Below are 16078 nucleotides of genomic sequence, written 5' to 3' on the forward strand. Positions count from 1 at the left end.
ACTCTATGCAAAAAAAAAAAAAAAAAAAAAAAAAATCCTTAATTCTTTTTAAAACTGTTTTAGTTTTGACGGCTTTTTATATAAAATATTTAGTAAATGGTTGTATCTTTTAACCATACCACATTATTTTATAAGAAACTCTTGACTTTATGAATTGATTTTTAAAATCAATGATGGCTTTAGTTCTTGTCATTTAGTGAAAATATATTTAATTCCCATAAAGGATTAATGCCTGAAATACTGCATTCAGAGATTGGCTAAAAATTTAACATCAAAAGAAATCCTGTTTGTAATTTGTTGAATTCTTTAAAAGTGTGTAAAACCTTTTCATACTCTTTGTCTAATTAAGTCTGCAAAGTTATTTATTAACAGTGTATAAAAGTAATTTAATCAAATTACAAATAGCACTGCATTTAACTTGATAACTGAGCGAAAATAAAAATATTTTCATACTAAAATTGTAGACACTATGCTAAATGTGTATTGTATACGTTAATAATAGTAATTATTAATACAGGGTATACCTTTCCATACATATAGTACAAAATGCATCCTAATAAATATGGTTTGTAAAAAGCGTTCTTTCTTGATAAGTGCACAGTCCAGTGACAATCAAAAAAGAATTCTGTTAATACTAGTAGTGGTGAAGAGATGTGAAGCAGGGAGAGTTGACTGTTGTTTACTAGAGTCTAGTTTTAGCTGAAATGAAACAGAGCTTAAAACTTGTAAACTGAGTTGTATCCTAAGTGAAAGATAATCCACTATTGATAGTGTCATACAGCTTATTCAGCTTTCGTCTGTCTTTTCACAGAGCTCCTTAATAAGCATTCATAGTCAGTTTTTGGCAGCACTGGAATCACTGAAGGCATTCTGGGATGTTATGGATGAAATTGATGAGAAGACTTGGGTACTTGAGCCGGAAAAACCTACAAGGAGTGCTACAGCACGCAGAATTGCATTAGGTAGAGTAAAAAAGGATTAAGGAGGTTTTTTAAAAAGGTGTTTGATTGTATTTTATATTACTTAGGAAAATGAATCTAAGATGACATTGGACTCTTAGATGACTTTTTTTGTATGAAGTCAACTATTAAAACTTTGGGAGATGAACTATGATTTCTTTTATTACTATGTATTTAAATGTGACTATTTCAAGTAGAAAGGGCAAGTACTGAGGTGTTTCATTACAAAAGGTGATGATCTAATCCATGGAAGTAGCATTCAGAGATAGTATTTAATTAGCTTTCAATTAGCACAGAAATTGTGGAGTAGATTTTTCAGAACTTCCATTACTTAGGAAAAGAACTGTGTTAGAAATAATGAATTCTTCATTCGTGAAACTAGACAAGTACGAACAAGTTTGGAAGTATTTTCTGACAGAAATATAGAGGAGGGTAAAAGAACCTGAAGTGGGTCATGCATGCCATTGAAGAGTAAAAAGAAAGCTTTACAAAATAATAATTGAATATATTTTAAGTATTTAATTTACTGTAAATATATGAAATTAATAAGATGTGGAATAACCATAAATATCATCCTGGAAATATTACCATATTCTCTTTACTATGAGATGATTGTTTTATGTATTCTCATTACGAGCAAGCAATACATGAAGTCAATTTTAAAGCTCAACCTCTCAAGATTTTAGATGTTTTAAACTATATTTGAGTTCACAGTAAATACTATATAGTTATGAAGGATATTTTGATATTTTGATGTGAATCATATCCGAATTAGTTTCTACCCAGGCATAATAGATTATCTGGGGGGAAAAGTGACATGTTACTATGAGAAGAGGAAAGTATAATTGCGCAGCAGTTCTACAGACAGTACTGTTACTTATCAAGTTTGAAAAAGTCTTAACAGTATTTAATTTGGAATAATTAACCAAGTTATGGTATATTTGTGAACAAGTAGATACTAAAATGTTTGCTTCAAAGAAGTGCAGTAATTTATTATCTTAATGGCCCCATTAAAATAATTATTTCTCTTAGGTTATGATTAAATATACTTCTTACTTCTCATTGTTCAGCATAAACAACCTGGTATTTATTCACTCTCCCTATATTTACCTTCTAGCTCCTTTTTTTTCTTCAGGCATTGATTTGCCCTTTTAGGACCAGGTTTTCAGCAAAGTAATCAAAAGACTAGTTAATACGATCATTGTTGTTAAGTGAAAGTACTTTCTGGAGCCATTAGGTGACATAAAGGCTAACATGGAATATGTGTTCATGTAAAAAATGCATTAACCAATGAAATTATAAATTAACTTTTTGTAATTTTGTTTTTCTTATTGATTACCTGGACTTACTTTTTTATTTTACTTGATTACCTCTTTTTGCTAGATCTGTAATAACTGTATTTATATTGTTGCCAACCTGAGCCAGAGGATTATTCTATAGTGTATAGAATTTATCAAGACATTTTTACCATAAAAATGAAATCCAGATTAAGCTTAAACAACCACACTGTGTACCTTCAGAAACAATAAAATTTCTGAAATTTGTACATACTCTAGTACAGTTAAAATTTATAAAAGAATTTAGTGCCAAGTAGAAATAGCTTTTCCTTAGATTCTGTAAACTGTTAGTTGTTTTTGTTATTAAATGAACAGTTTCCAAAAATAATATGAATTGACCCCTTTGTTAACTTATCCAGGAAAGCTTCACAGGGAGATAAAGATTGCAGAAAATGTTTTTATAAAACTCAAATCTTAAACATTTATTTTTACCATTTATTGTATTTTTAGTCTTTTATGTTTGTTCTATTACTTTTCAAGAATATTACGATATCACTTAGATTATTTCTTAAACTTGTAATTTTTATATATTAAAGATTTTTATCACTCCATAGAAAATTTTTATTCAAACTTTAATGCAATTCTGACCAGAATTCGTATCTAAATTAATCACATTAACTTATGGATTGGCTCTGTTTTTTGAAACTTGGGATCCCCAAATCTTTAGTCATGATCAAAATTTTCAAATTACTTCTTTTTGTTAAATTATAAATTAGTAGTATATTTACCTTTATAAAAAACTATAATACAATTAGTTAATCTTTCCTTGGGTATACAGTGAAATAAGTACCCAGACAAATACTCCTTTATTTTTTGTTTCATTATCTGTTCTACTTCTAAAAGCTTTAATATTCTTTTATTCTAGGGACTAATGCTTCGATACATATAGAAGTAGACCCCAGGCATCCTACTATGCTTCCTGAGTGCTGTTTTCTTGGAGCTGACCATGGTATGAGATCTCAGGTTTAAATATTTTTAACAGAATTATAAAATATTTGTCTACCACTGTAGACAAATAATTGTAATTACATATTATAATTAAATATTAATTGTAATTAAATATTCTAACATATTAATATATTAATGGTAAACATCTTAAATGAAAATGTCTCATTGTGAACTGTGTACTTCTGTGTTTTAATATATAATATATATGATTTAGATTTTCTAATCACGTACTTAGGAAACAAATCCTGTAATTAACAAATATTATGTACATTTCAAAGTTGCTAATAGATTAGATCTTAAAAGTTTTCATCAAGAGTAAAAATATTTGTAACTGCATGATAGATGTTAACTAAACTTGTAATCGTTTTGCAATATATACATATACCAAATCACTATGTTGTACACCTAAATCTGTAATACAGTGTTATCAATTATAGCTCAATAAAAAGAGACAAATTCTGTGCCAAATGTGACTTTACAAAATGACAGCAGCAAACCCTAAATTCTTAAACTTTTTTTTTTTTTTTTTAATATTTGAAGTGGTAAAACCCCTGGGAATTAGGCTGAGCAGAAACATACATTTGTGGTAGGTATCTTTGCAATATAATTGTTACTTTTCTATGATTTTACAAATTCAATAACAGGTTTTTTTCATGTTTTCAGGGATCCAGAAAATAGCCTGTTACAAAATTTGAAAGATGTTTTAGAAATTGATTTTCCAGCTCGTGCTATCCTGGAAAAATCTGTAAGTCTTATCAGTGCTTTGATATTCCAAACAGTGTTGCATAATGAAAGTCAAATGTTCTTTTAGGCACCAGAGAAAAATGAGGCTGAAAGGGAAGGAATTGGAAGAATATTTATAATGGACTTCTGAACTGCAATTGGCAGTTGCATCAAAGAACTTGTTAACCTTTGATTGGTGGTTATAAGTGTACTTTTTTCATGGTCATTGTAGCAGTAAAGTGATTAATGACATCTTTATTATTAAAAATAGGGGAAAGGTCCAATGTAGCTAATGAGATGTTTGGATTTTCTATACTATCTGCTTATGGATGACTGAAATAAAGTTTTAATTAGCTTGAAACAAGTGTTTGTGAAGGTTGGCAGCATAGTTTTTCAAAATTGAATAGACACTACTACACTGCAAAAATAAACTAAGAATTGATTTTTGACAAAGCTGCTAAGAATGTAGACTACTAAAGTGGTGGGGATGTTTTTGTCTTTTTCCTTTAGTTGCAGAATTTTGAAGTTTAGTATAATCACCAGCTAATGTCAGTTTCTGTCTTTGCATACTGCAGTGGCATTATACTGATGTACATAGTGGGAATATTATTTAAGCCCGAAACATCTTGTGAGCCAAAAGTAGAATCTGCTTTTTGGTATATGTATATTATTTATTGGATGAAAAAGGCAGCCCTCTCTTACAGATAGCTTTTCTAAGGTGTTAAATAGTGATGTGACTGTATTTTCTGTAACAGCAATATAGTTACCTTTATAAAAATTTAATAGTATCTAATACCATATTATTCACTTTTTAATTTCACCTTGTGTATTCTTATAAATATTTTTTTCCCACCACCCCATCCCCCAATATTTCTCTTCTCTTGAAGGATTTTTCTATGGATTGTGGAATTTGTTATGCCTATCAACTTAACGGTGCCATTCCTGATCAAGTGTGTGATAATTCACAGTGTGGACAGCCTTTCCATCAAATATGTTTATATGAGGTAAAAATAAAAATATCAGTAAGACTAACAGCATAGGAAATATGCATATTTGAAATCTAAACAATCTAAAAGCAATAGTGATCTTTTATTGCCATTATCTCCTTTAACAACAGTTCATTCCAAATGTGTATTTTATTTCTTTGTGGTTACTAATGAATTTATAAATGTCCTAAAGTATCCAAGAAGTGGGAAAATGTATCTAGCATATACTCATGGACTGTTTATTGATGCATAACAAATTAAACTGATGGAACATTGGAATCTTTCTGTAAATATCTCATGTAACCACAATGCAAACTCTGTAAACTCCTCCAAGTAGGAGTAATGGTGGCAATTAGGTGAAAGGGAGCTAGTACTGTAGAGTACCTATTACTTTTTCAGGCTATATTTAACTATAGAATAAATGTAATAATCCTACTTTCGATATTGAGAAGAATGCATTTTATGATCTAAATAACTCACAACACTCTTAAGTCAATGACACTTTATTTACTGTATACACGAGAAGTCTGCTTTCCTTCCTGTCTGCAGTCACTTGCTCTCTAGCACTCATCTTAGGGCACAATGGACATATGACTAACTGTACGTGCATCTATATACAAAATGACTTGCAGCTTTCAGTTTTTAAAAACTTCCTTGATATTACCTCCTGATCTTTGTGATCAGAGATAGCAGCTGGTGCTAGCTGGTGCTAGCTGCAGTTTAACAGTGGAGAATTTAGGTAGAGATGTCAATTTACCTTATATAAAATCATAAAATACTAGGTCTAATTATAGAGATACTCTTAAGGGAACATGTGCTTTCTTTTGTAATAATGAAAATTCATTTAATTTTTAAAAATGGATTGCCTCCTGCTTGTAATTAATGGATTGAGAATTAACCCTACTATTGGTGATTAAGATCAGAATTAAGACCTAAATTTTAAAGAGCCTAGGATATCTTTTATAGCAGGAGTTCTTAATTTGTGATTAATGGATTTAGGGAGGGTCTGTGAACCCCATGGAGTTACTTTTGTGTACCTCTGTTTTGGGGTAGAGAAGGTGCATACTTTTTATCAGATTCTTAAAGGGGCCTATAATTTGCATATAAATCAGTGGTATAGACCTTGAAATCCATACTGGTTTCCCCTTGTTGTTATTCAGCATTTTAGTAGTTTGGTATTGGCTCAGGAGATGTTCCTCTTACTCTTGCAAAAGAAAATTAAGGCGGCAAACCATCTGGCATAAAAATATAATGCACTCAAACAGAAAAATTTATTTGGAGTACCTGTAATATGTAATCATGTTGACACTGCTCCCTTTCTTCTCTTTTTAAAATCTTCAGTGGTTGAGAGGACTACTGACTAGCAGACAGAGTTTTAACGTCATATTTGGTGAATGTCCATATTGTAGTAAGGTAAGCAAATTATTAATCACATTTCATAAAATGTGCCTAGCTTTTAGTAATATATTTTAGAAGATAGCTGTATAGTATATCAGGGTATATAAAATTTTTGGAAACATCTGTCAATCTATGTATTTAAAAAAATTTTCTAAGATAAATTGTCCCTATTAACATTTTAATTTTCAGATTTCTCCTTTGATCAAAAAAAAGTTAACCCCTTTTCTAGATTTCCTAGGTGATCTGAACCTTAAAAAGTATTTTCCAAACTCTGTCATTACACCATCTCTAATATAAAGCATTCGTCTTTTTATAAGCCACTTACCTTGAAAATGTCTGGGAGAAAAGCCTGAAATAAGAATGCAACATTTCTGTGAAGAACTGGAAACTTAAATTAGCAAAAGGATTTTATTTGATATCTTTAGAGAAAATATAAAGCAAGACATACTAATATCAAAAGAAGAAGAATGGTGAAGCCATAATAATATACATCTGCCTTTATCTCTTCACTAAGAGTAAACTGGGAAAGTGTAAGCCAAAATCCTGTAGAACTGTCTAATTCTGTGACCTCCATACCAGTTGGAGAGCTTGACTTGTTGAACATCTCTGGACTGGTAAAATCTTGATGGGGTTCATAAAATGAATTAGGGAACTGTATACAGCTGGATTTTTGTGGAGAACTTTTTACTCCATTCAGAAATTCTTGAGACTCACAGTATTTTTGTCTTCTCCTTGTGCTTTCCTATGAGAAAATACATATGTGTTTGTTAGGTTTGAGTTATCCAAGTGTTTATTTTGTGTACTCTATAAGAATGCTAAATAAAATTTGTTACACAAGATCAAGTTTTTGTGTGCTTTTTATATTTAGGTTCTTGATTTTAAGTGTTTATAAAGTACTTACCAGCATCAAATGACCAAATCTGGTTAACTTGATTGATTGGTTCTTTTAAACCAAGAAGTAGGCTATTTCTTAAATAATTTATCGTCTAAAAATACGAAAAAATGAATTTTTTGGCAAGAAAAAGAAACAGGCTTAATCTTATGGGGGATAAGACAGTAATAATTAGAAGGACTTTTGGTCGGTAATAATTAAAGATACTAGAAGCACTGGAGCAAGATGGTGGTGCAAGTGCTGTGCACCCACAGACTGGCCTTAGCTAGTGGCCTGCCCCCTGTAGCCTCCTGCTGGAGCACCAGAGATTGACTGACATCTTCCCATAACAGACATCGAGAAGACAGCTGGTAAAAATCTTATTTGTCCAGAAGCTTATCTAAGAAAAGATGCTCACCCTAAACTCCTAAGCAAAAAGGAATCAAGCAGTTTATACAAATTTCAGTTTCACTGTGTCAAAAGAGATGTCTTGAAGGCTCTTTAGCTTTTCCATTAAAAAGAAATAAATTATTGAGATAACTATAAACTACTCTTTACTGCCTGAGAGCTAACAAAGTCACATGAATGCAATTTTCCTAAAGTTTTGTCAGCTTAATTCACTAAAGGCAAAATGAGTTAATGGTTACTCCAGTAGGCCCATAAAGCATTGTTCTTGCACAAAGAAAAAGAAATACACCATCAAATCATATTTCTAAAGGCTGAGAGCCATAAGCAAGCTAACCTAAACTGCATTTACATATAAGTTACATGTAGAAGTGGATGATCTAGTTAATCCCCGTCTAGGTAATAGAAGTCAAACTACTAAAATTTCAAGATAGAATCATCTCTTGTGCGACCTAAATACCTTACCTCTCTTTAAGCAACAACAAATGATGTCAAATGGGAAGGCACTCATCAAAGGATTTAACCACCAGCCGTCTTCAGTTTACTGAGAGCTGTGATTGGGAGAGACAGTCTGGCTAGGGTTGGAAAACTGTGGCTCATTGGCTAGCTGCCTGTTTGTGAGTAAAGTTTTACTGGTACATAGCCCTACTGACCACCATTGCCTTGCATTAAGCAAGGGACAGCAAAGGGGCAGCAGCTCACAATCCTCCTTACTAGAAAACATCAGTCTTAGTAATTAACAGAGAACTACTAGACGAAAACAGCAAGGTTAGATCACACAAACCAATGGGATCTAACTGATATTTATAGAGCATTCCACCCCAAAACAGAAGAGTACATGTTCTTTTCGATCGCAATTGGAATATTCACCAAGATAGACCATATCCTGGGGGTTATGTAATAAACCTTAACAAATACAAAATTATACAAAGCATGTTCTCAGATAATAATATAAATTAGAAATCAGTAATAGAAAATCTTTAAACATTTGGAAATTAGACAACACACTTCTAATAACCAAGACATCAAAAGAAGTCTCATGGGAAAGTACAAAATTAAAATACAATATATAAGGATTTATGGGATGCAGTTAAAATGGGACTTAGTAGGTCATTATAGCATTCAATGCTTATATTAGAAAAAACAGAGGTTTCAAATCAGTAGCCTAATCTTCCACCTGAAATAGAAAAAGAAAAGGAAAATACACCTAAATCAAGCTGAAGGAAAGAAATAACAGGAAAATCTTCAAACATTTGAAAAATTTTAAAAACTCCGGAATGGGTCAGAGACCCAAGGGAAACTTAAAAATATATTGAACTGAATGAAAATGAAAACGTCTCAAAATATATGGGACATGGCTAACACAGTGTTAGAAGGAAAATCTCTAATACTAAATACTTATATTAAAAAAGAAGTCTCAATTCAGTAACTGAGGCTTCTTTCTACCTCAAGCAACTAGAAAAAGAGAAAATAAATACATAGCAGAATGAAGGAAATAAAAATAAGAGCAGAAATCAATGGAATTGACAAAACAAAAATAGAGAAAACTCAAAAGCTGGCTCTGTGACCAATAAAATTGATAAACCTGACCAAAAAAGAGAGAAAACTACTGATATTTGGAAAGAAATATTACTATAGGCTTCAATTCCATTTAGAGAATTTAAATAAAGGAATACTATGAACAGTTCTACAAATAAAAATATAACAGCTTGGGCAAAACAGACCAATTCTTAGAAAAGCACAAATTATCAAAAATAACTCAAGATGAAATAGATTAGGGGGTGGTAAACTGTGGTCTGCAGGCCAAATCCAGCTCAACACCTGTTTTGTAGAACCTGCCGCCTAAGAATGGTTTTTACATTTTTAAATGGCTGGAAATAATACTTTGTGACACTTGAAAATTACATGGAATTCAAGTCTCAGTGCCGTAAGTGTTCTGCTGGAACTCGGCTATACTCATTTGTTTACCTATTGTATATGATGCTTTTGCACTACAATGCATAGTTGAACAAAAGAGAGACCATATGACTTGTAAAACCTAAATATTTACTGTCTGGCTCTTTATAGGAAAATCTGTCCACTCTTGAAATAGATAATCTGAATAGTCTTAGTAAAGAACTTGAATTCATAGTTAAAAAAGGAAAAGAAATCTCTAGGTCCAGACGGTTTCACTGGAGAATTCTCTAAAACATTTAAAAAGAAACACTAATTCTATTCAATCTCTTCCAGAAATTAGAAGATGTCTCAACTCATTTTATGAAGCAAGCATTACCTGATTCCAAAACCAGAAAAAGACAATAAAATAAAAAGAAAACTACAGACCAACAGTCTTCATTAGAGATGTAAAAGTCATCAACAAAATACTAACAAACTGAACCCAATGACAAATGAAAAGAATAATACGCCATGACCAAGTGGGGTTGACTCAAGGAATATGAGTGTTTCAGTATTCACATATCAATCAGTGTCATCCACCATGGTAACAGTATAAAGGTGAAAAATCATATGGTCATATTAATAGATATAAAAAAGCATTTGACAATATTCAACACCCATTCATAATAACTCTCAATACACTAGAAATGGAGGGGAACTTCAACTTGATAAAGAACATCTACCAAAAATCTACAGCTAACGTCATACTAAATGGTGAAAGGCAAAAAACTGGAAGAAACTCATATGTTCTTCAACACTACATCCATACCTCAGAATACTACCTAGCAATAAAAAGGAATGAACTATCAATAGATGCAAAATTTGCATGGATCTCACGGGTGTTACGGTGAAAGAAAGCCAATCTCAACAAGTTACATAGCGTATAGTCTGATTTATACTGACATGCTCAAAATGACAAAACTATAGTGATGCAGAAAAGACCAATGCGTTCCATGGTTTAGGACTGGGGAGACTGTCACTATAAAGCAAAATGAATAAAGTTACCATTATCAGGAATGGATAAAGAAGACATTAAAAGTATAACGAGAATATCATGAACTACACAGTGCTGACAAATTTGACAAGTTAAATGAAATGGACAAATTCCTTGAAAGATCAAATTACCAAAACTGACACAAGAAGAAAAAGAAAATCTAATAATCACTATTATCTGTGATAGAGAGTAAATTCATAATTTGAAATTTTACTACAACAAAACTCTAGTCCTAGATAGTTTTCTTTCTAAACTGTCATTTTTATGAAAGGCAAATCTTACTGAGACATTTTCTGAAAATAGACACTTCCCTCTAATGTAACATATAATGACTAGAAAACAGAACCATACAAGGATATTGAGAGAAAAGAAAATTTACCAACCACTATCTGTCAACAATGTAAATATAAAAATCCATAACGGAGAAATAGCAAATTGAATTCAGTATGACAACACATCACGACTAAATGGAATTTATTCCAGAAATAAAATGTTAACATTCAAAAATCAATGCAATTCATTATACTAGTAAAGGTGAAAAATCATATGATCATCTCGACACATCCCCCAAAACAATACCCATTCATGACTAAAATTTATTCTTCAACAAACTATAAATACAACAAAATTTCCTCAGCCTGATAAAGTGCATTTAGGAAAAACCTACAGCTAACATCATACTTAACGGTGAAAGAATGAATGCTTTCCCCCCTAAGATTAGGAACAAGGATGCCCACTCTCATTACTATATTGGGTAGTCAGTATAGTATTAGAGGTCCCAGCAGGTGTAATAAGACATGAAAGGAATAAATCAAAGGCATACATGTTGGAAAGGAAGAATACTCTATTTACAGACAACATGATTGATGATGTAGAAAATCCTAAGAATACAAAAGAACTACTAGAACTAATCAGTGAATTTTAGGAAGATCCCAAGACACAAGGTCAATATACAAAATCAATTTTATTTCTATATACCAGGAACAAATAACTGGAATATAAAATTTTTGAAAAAATGACATATACAATAGGATTAAGAACCAAAATATTGAGAAATACTTTTAATAGAAGATGTATAGGATATCTATACTAAAAACTACAAAAGATTGTTGAAAGAAACAAATAGAAGTCTCAGGTTCATGCACTGGAGAACTCAATGTTGCTGGGATTTCATTTCCCTTTAAACTGATCTTTAGATTTAGTGTAGTCCCAATTAAAATCCCATTGTGCTGTTTAGTGGGAACTGACAAGGTGATTCTTACATTTTATGGAGGGGACCAGGAACTAAAATGGCCATGGCATCTTTGAAGAAAAGAAAGGGGTTGAAGGACTTAAACTACCTAATTTCAGAACGTGCTGTAAACCTACAGTAATTGATACAGTGTGGAATAGACTGATAGAAAAGAGAGTCTAGAAATAGACCCATGCTTATATAGTCAGCTGACTTTTGAAAAACACTCCAAAGAAATTTAATTAGGAAAAGGAAAATCTTTTTAAGAAATGGTACTGGGGTAACTGGCTTTCAATATGGAAGGAACCTCAACCCCTATCTCACACCATACCCAAATGATTTGAGATGGCTCATAGACCCAAATATGAAAGCTAAAACAATAAGCCTTCTAAAAATATATATAACAAAATAACTTTGTGACCTTGAGGTAGGCAAAGATTTCTTTACAGAAAAAAATAATAAATTGATAAACTGAATTTCAAATAAAAACAAATACTTCCTGCTCATCAAAGACACTGTTAAGTAAATGAATGGGCAGGCTGCACACTAGGAGAACATATCCACAATATAGACATTGGACAGGAGACTTATATGTGGAATATATAGAGAATTCCTACAAGTTAATAATAGAAAGACAATCATTCAAATAAAAATGGATAAAAATTGAAAAGACACTTCACAAAAGAAGGTATATGAATGGGCAGTCAGCACAGGAAAAAGTGCTCACAATTATTGGTCATCAGATAAAGATAACTGGAATCACCACAAGATACTAATATACACACGTTGACTAAAATTAAGACTGACAAACACCAAATAGTGGGGAGGAGGTGGAATGACTGGAACTCACATACGTTACTGATGGGAGTATAGAGTGGGAAGTATTTGTCAGCTTTTTATAATGTTGAACATACATCTGCCCCATGACCCAGCAATTCCACTTCTCAGGACAAACAAAACATATCCATAAAAGGACTTGTGTCCGAATATTCAGAGCAACTATAATTCATGGTGGCTTGAGACACGGGCAGCCCAGGTACCCACTAATAGGAGAATGGATATGCAAATTATGACGTAGTTATACAATGGAGGGTTGAAAAAGAGCACTCAAGAATATCTAAATTTTGTCACCAAGCAATATTTGTCTTCAATTTTATAAATGGGAACTATAAAATGTGTCCTCTTGAAGTAGATTCCTTTGTATCAATTTGAAAATAAAATAAAAAGGAAATGATGCTACTGTGGTTTTATAACAGAATAAATGCAAGAGATTCCTATTAGTACTAAAAAAAAAAGCATTTTTCTCTCTAGATAAACTTGTATGCTTGCTAGTTAGATGAGAAATGCCTAACTTGCAGGCTTCTAATTTTTGCCTTGGCTGCCAGGAAGTTCAGAGCTAAATTCAGTGCTCAGTTTAATGATTAACATCCCAGCTGCCTTATTAACCAATTGGTTTTTTTTGGGGGGGTGCATGGGAGGAGATAGAAGATGGGGGCATTATCTTGTTCCATATTGTAAACTACCTGAAACCATTTGGAAAATGATGTTGAAATCATATAAAATGTTAGCCATTTTGAGAAAAATTTTTTTTCACTGCAGATATAAATACCTTGTATGCTTCTCCTTGTCAAAAAAGGTTAAATTAGGAAAGACTTCTGCTGTTGCTTGAATGACGCATCTGCTAAAGGTGAGTCACTAACCAAACAAATGATCGGATGATATAAAAGTCCGTCATTTTGAAATACAACCACAGTGACAGGGACCCTCTCACAGCTGTTTATGAGTTAGACTGGAGGAGCCAACGTAACAGTATGGAGTATGGTGGGTGAGTCCCTCATGGGTGGTAGATGGCATAACAAATTCAAGTGCACTTCATTAGATTCTCGGGCTAAAGAAAGAAATCAGATCTGCATGCAAGTGTGCTCACTGTCATTCTGTTTCTATGATAACTGGTTTTGGCTGCTTTGATTTTATCCACTGGATAGGATATTTTCTGTCCTTTCTCATTTAACAAAACTGTACAACCTTGGCCCTCAGAAGAAAATAAAAGTCTTTATTCCCAAAGGGCATATTCTAATATAATATTAAGGGAAACAACAACAACAGAACGCCTCTCACCTGTGCTGTTTCACTGTTGAACAACCCAGTCAGCTTCTCCTCCTCTTGCACTTTTCTCCACGTTGCACAGGACTCAGCACTTTTCTCACTGTGGCCTTTTTTTTCTAGTAACCTATTTTGCGTCTGATTGACTTGCTTTGTTGCAGCCTTTCGTGAATCAACCTATTGATACAGAGTAAGTAATAATATATAAGGAAAACTTCTGACACTTGTAAAAAAAAAAAATGCATTCATGTCCAGATTCTTGAAACTTTTATACTTGCCAAGCTTTGAAAAAAGGAAGAAATAAAGAGGAAACCAACAAATGGAAATTACAGAAAAGTACAGTAGTTGGCAGTAGAGACAGTGTCACTATAAAGCAGGCCTCTTCTCCTCAATGGGACAAGACCAGTAAAAATCAGTGTCACTGTCGTGCACTCTTTAGAAATTATCTCTATAGATAATTTGCTTATTGAAAACAGCATTTTTACAGGAAACTGTCACATATGAAAACTGCACATGAATTCATTATTAACCTTTGCTGGGAGTGGATCCAGGACATCTTTTTAGTTTAAATTCTTATTAATTAGAATCTTAGTTTTCTATCATTGAAGTGAGCCTAATTAATGTGAACATACAAAAGGAGCTTATGATGTTGCTTACTTTCTTATACAGGTAATTTAACCTTTGAGCAGATGAATAACAGTCCATGTCATCTAATACTGTGTACCAGTATCAGAAGTTAAATTCTACAACAAGCTTGCTGTCTCTAAGGTTTCTTTTTCATACCGTGCTGTTATCTGGGGGATGACTGACTCTCAATAACCTTGAAGTAGACACAGGGCAGATCCCACAATACAGTTGGAAGATTGAAAGCCACAGTGAAGATCCTTATGTGAAGTATTTGTTCAGCAGCTTCATGTTTACAGCAGCTGAAAGTGCCATCACCTTTTTTCATGGGTTAAATAGGGGGCAGAAGATAGGAGCAGTACAAGGGGAAATAATGGAGTAGCCAGTGCCAAACTAGAGAATAAATTACATTGGCTGAGCAAGCAGAACCTTAATTTGTAGACTCTCAACTTTTAGCTTCTATTGCCAAGTGTGTTCACTCCTTCCCTTTAAAATATGCTGGTGTTTTGTGGCTAGGTTTAAACTGTCACAACACCATTCTTTATTCACCCCTCCTCCTGGATTCCAGCTTCTCAAAGGATAGCAAAGCCATTGCTTCTCAGTAACCTGAAAATTGGAATTGCTTTCTGGTCACTCAGGGGTTCTTTATTTCTACCACTCAACTCTCCCCAACTCCTAGGAAAATTCATGTGTAACCACCTTCTGAGCCAGTTTTCCATTGAAATTATCTTGGTAATAAATGCCCATCATACCACTAGTGTGAAACAAAGTGTTTCCCAAGGCTGCTGTACATAGTTCTATCTTAATAAAACACTGGCTTGCCAATCATCATGAAATGTGTTCTGTGACAGAAAGGATTAGTTGAGATACTGAGAATTTTAGTGCCTCCTATATGCTAGGCACTTTAGGTATAACAGGTTTTGGCCTGGGAGCCTCTGATGTACAAACAAAATTCGGTCTAATATATTCCAGTCCTCTCTGAGGCCTCCTGGAAGAGACAATGCCTCCTGGATTTGCTGTCAGTTGGCTGGATGGTTAAGTTGTGCTGCCATGAGCACTTCTAGCTAATAAACAAAACGATGTCCAATTTATGGAAAATTTCTATTTCTACCATTTTAAAATGGTAAGAGTGAAGTGGAATCATGAAGTCTAACCCTTAATTGTGAACAGAGTAAAACTTTCTCAAAGATAAAAAAGTAAATATAGAAGACACTCTGGGTATCCCACATAATCAAAGAGAAGGATACTATCCAAATGTGTGTCACTTTCCAGAAAGAGGCTCTTCAAATAAAGTAATTTTTATTTAATTCTTCATTGGCACTTCATACTGTTCTACAAAATAAGGACTACTTTTGGACTCCTAAAATTCAGTAACAAAAATGTGCTTATACTCAAGAATTTATATTCTTTTTCTCATACAGAAAAGAAATATGAAGACAACTTTAATGGAATTATTTTGAGAATTAAAGCTCAAGTAAGAATTCTGTAAGCTTTTAAGTTCAATACAAAGATTACTACTACCAGTAATAATCTATTCACCCCTGGATTTGCTATACGAACCTCA

General features: G+C 32.8%; 2 protein-coding genes across 8 annotated transcripts in view; one reads left to right on the plus strand and one right to left on the minus strand.

Annotated features, from left to right (window-relative positions):
- The window catches only part of FANCL (FA complementation group L), a 77599-nt gene extending 70789 nt beyond the window's left edge, over nucleotides 1-6810 (plus strand). For 4 of the 5 annotated variants that reach the window (XM_024752995.1, XM_024752996.1, XM_024752994.1 and 1 more), the window contains 7 exons: nucleotides 812-962; nucleotides 3162-3245; nucleotides 3785-3830; nucleotides 3908-3989; nucleotides 4855-4971; nucleotides 6295-6366; nucleotides 6669-6795. In XM_024752995.1, coding sequence (XP_024608763.1) covers nucleotides 812-962; nucleotides 3162-3245; nucleotides 3785-3830; nucleotides 3908-3989; nucleotides 4855-4971; nucleotides 6295-6366; nucleotides 6669-6704 — 588 coding nt within the window. In that variant the 3' untranslated portion in view covers nucleotides 6705-6795. Of the gene's footprint in view, nucleotides 1-811; nucleotides 963-3161; nucleotides 3246-3784; nucleotides 3831-3907; nucleotides 3990-4854; nucleotides 4972-6294; nucleotides 6367-6668 lie in introns of all 5 variants that reach the window. The other variant, XM_024752993.1, reaches the window with a different exon arrangement.
- VRK2 (VRK serine/threonine kinase 2) overlaps nucleotides 6745-16078 on the minus strand; it is a 90279-nt gene continuing 80945 nt past the window's right edge. For 2 of the 3 annotated variants that reach the window (XM_024752990.1, XM_024752991.1), the window contains exons 12-13: nucleotides 13906-14067; nucleotides 6746-7093 (exon numbers count right to left, since the gene is read on the minus strand). In XM_024752990.1, coding sequence (XP_024608758.1) covers nucleotides 6773-7093; nucleotides 13906-14067 — 483 coding nt within the window. In that variant the 3' untranslated portion in view covers nucleotides 6746-6772. Of the gene's footprint in view, nucleotides 7094-13905; nucleotides 14068-16078 lie in introns of all 3 variants that reach the window. The other variant, XM_024752992.1, reaches the window with a different exon arrangement.

The sequence above is a fragment of the Neophocaena asiaeorientalis genome, unplaced genomic scaffold (genome assembly GCF_003031525.2).
Source record: "Neophocaena asiaeorientalis asiaeorientalis breed wild unplaced genomic scaffold, Neophocaena_asiaeorientalis_V1.1 scaffold100, whole genome shotgun sequence".
Lineage (NCBI taxonomy): Eukaryota > Metazoa > Chordata > Mammalia > Artiodactyla > Phocoenidae > Neophocaena > Neophocaena asiaeorientalis.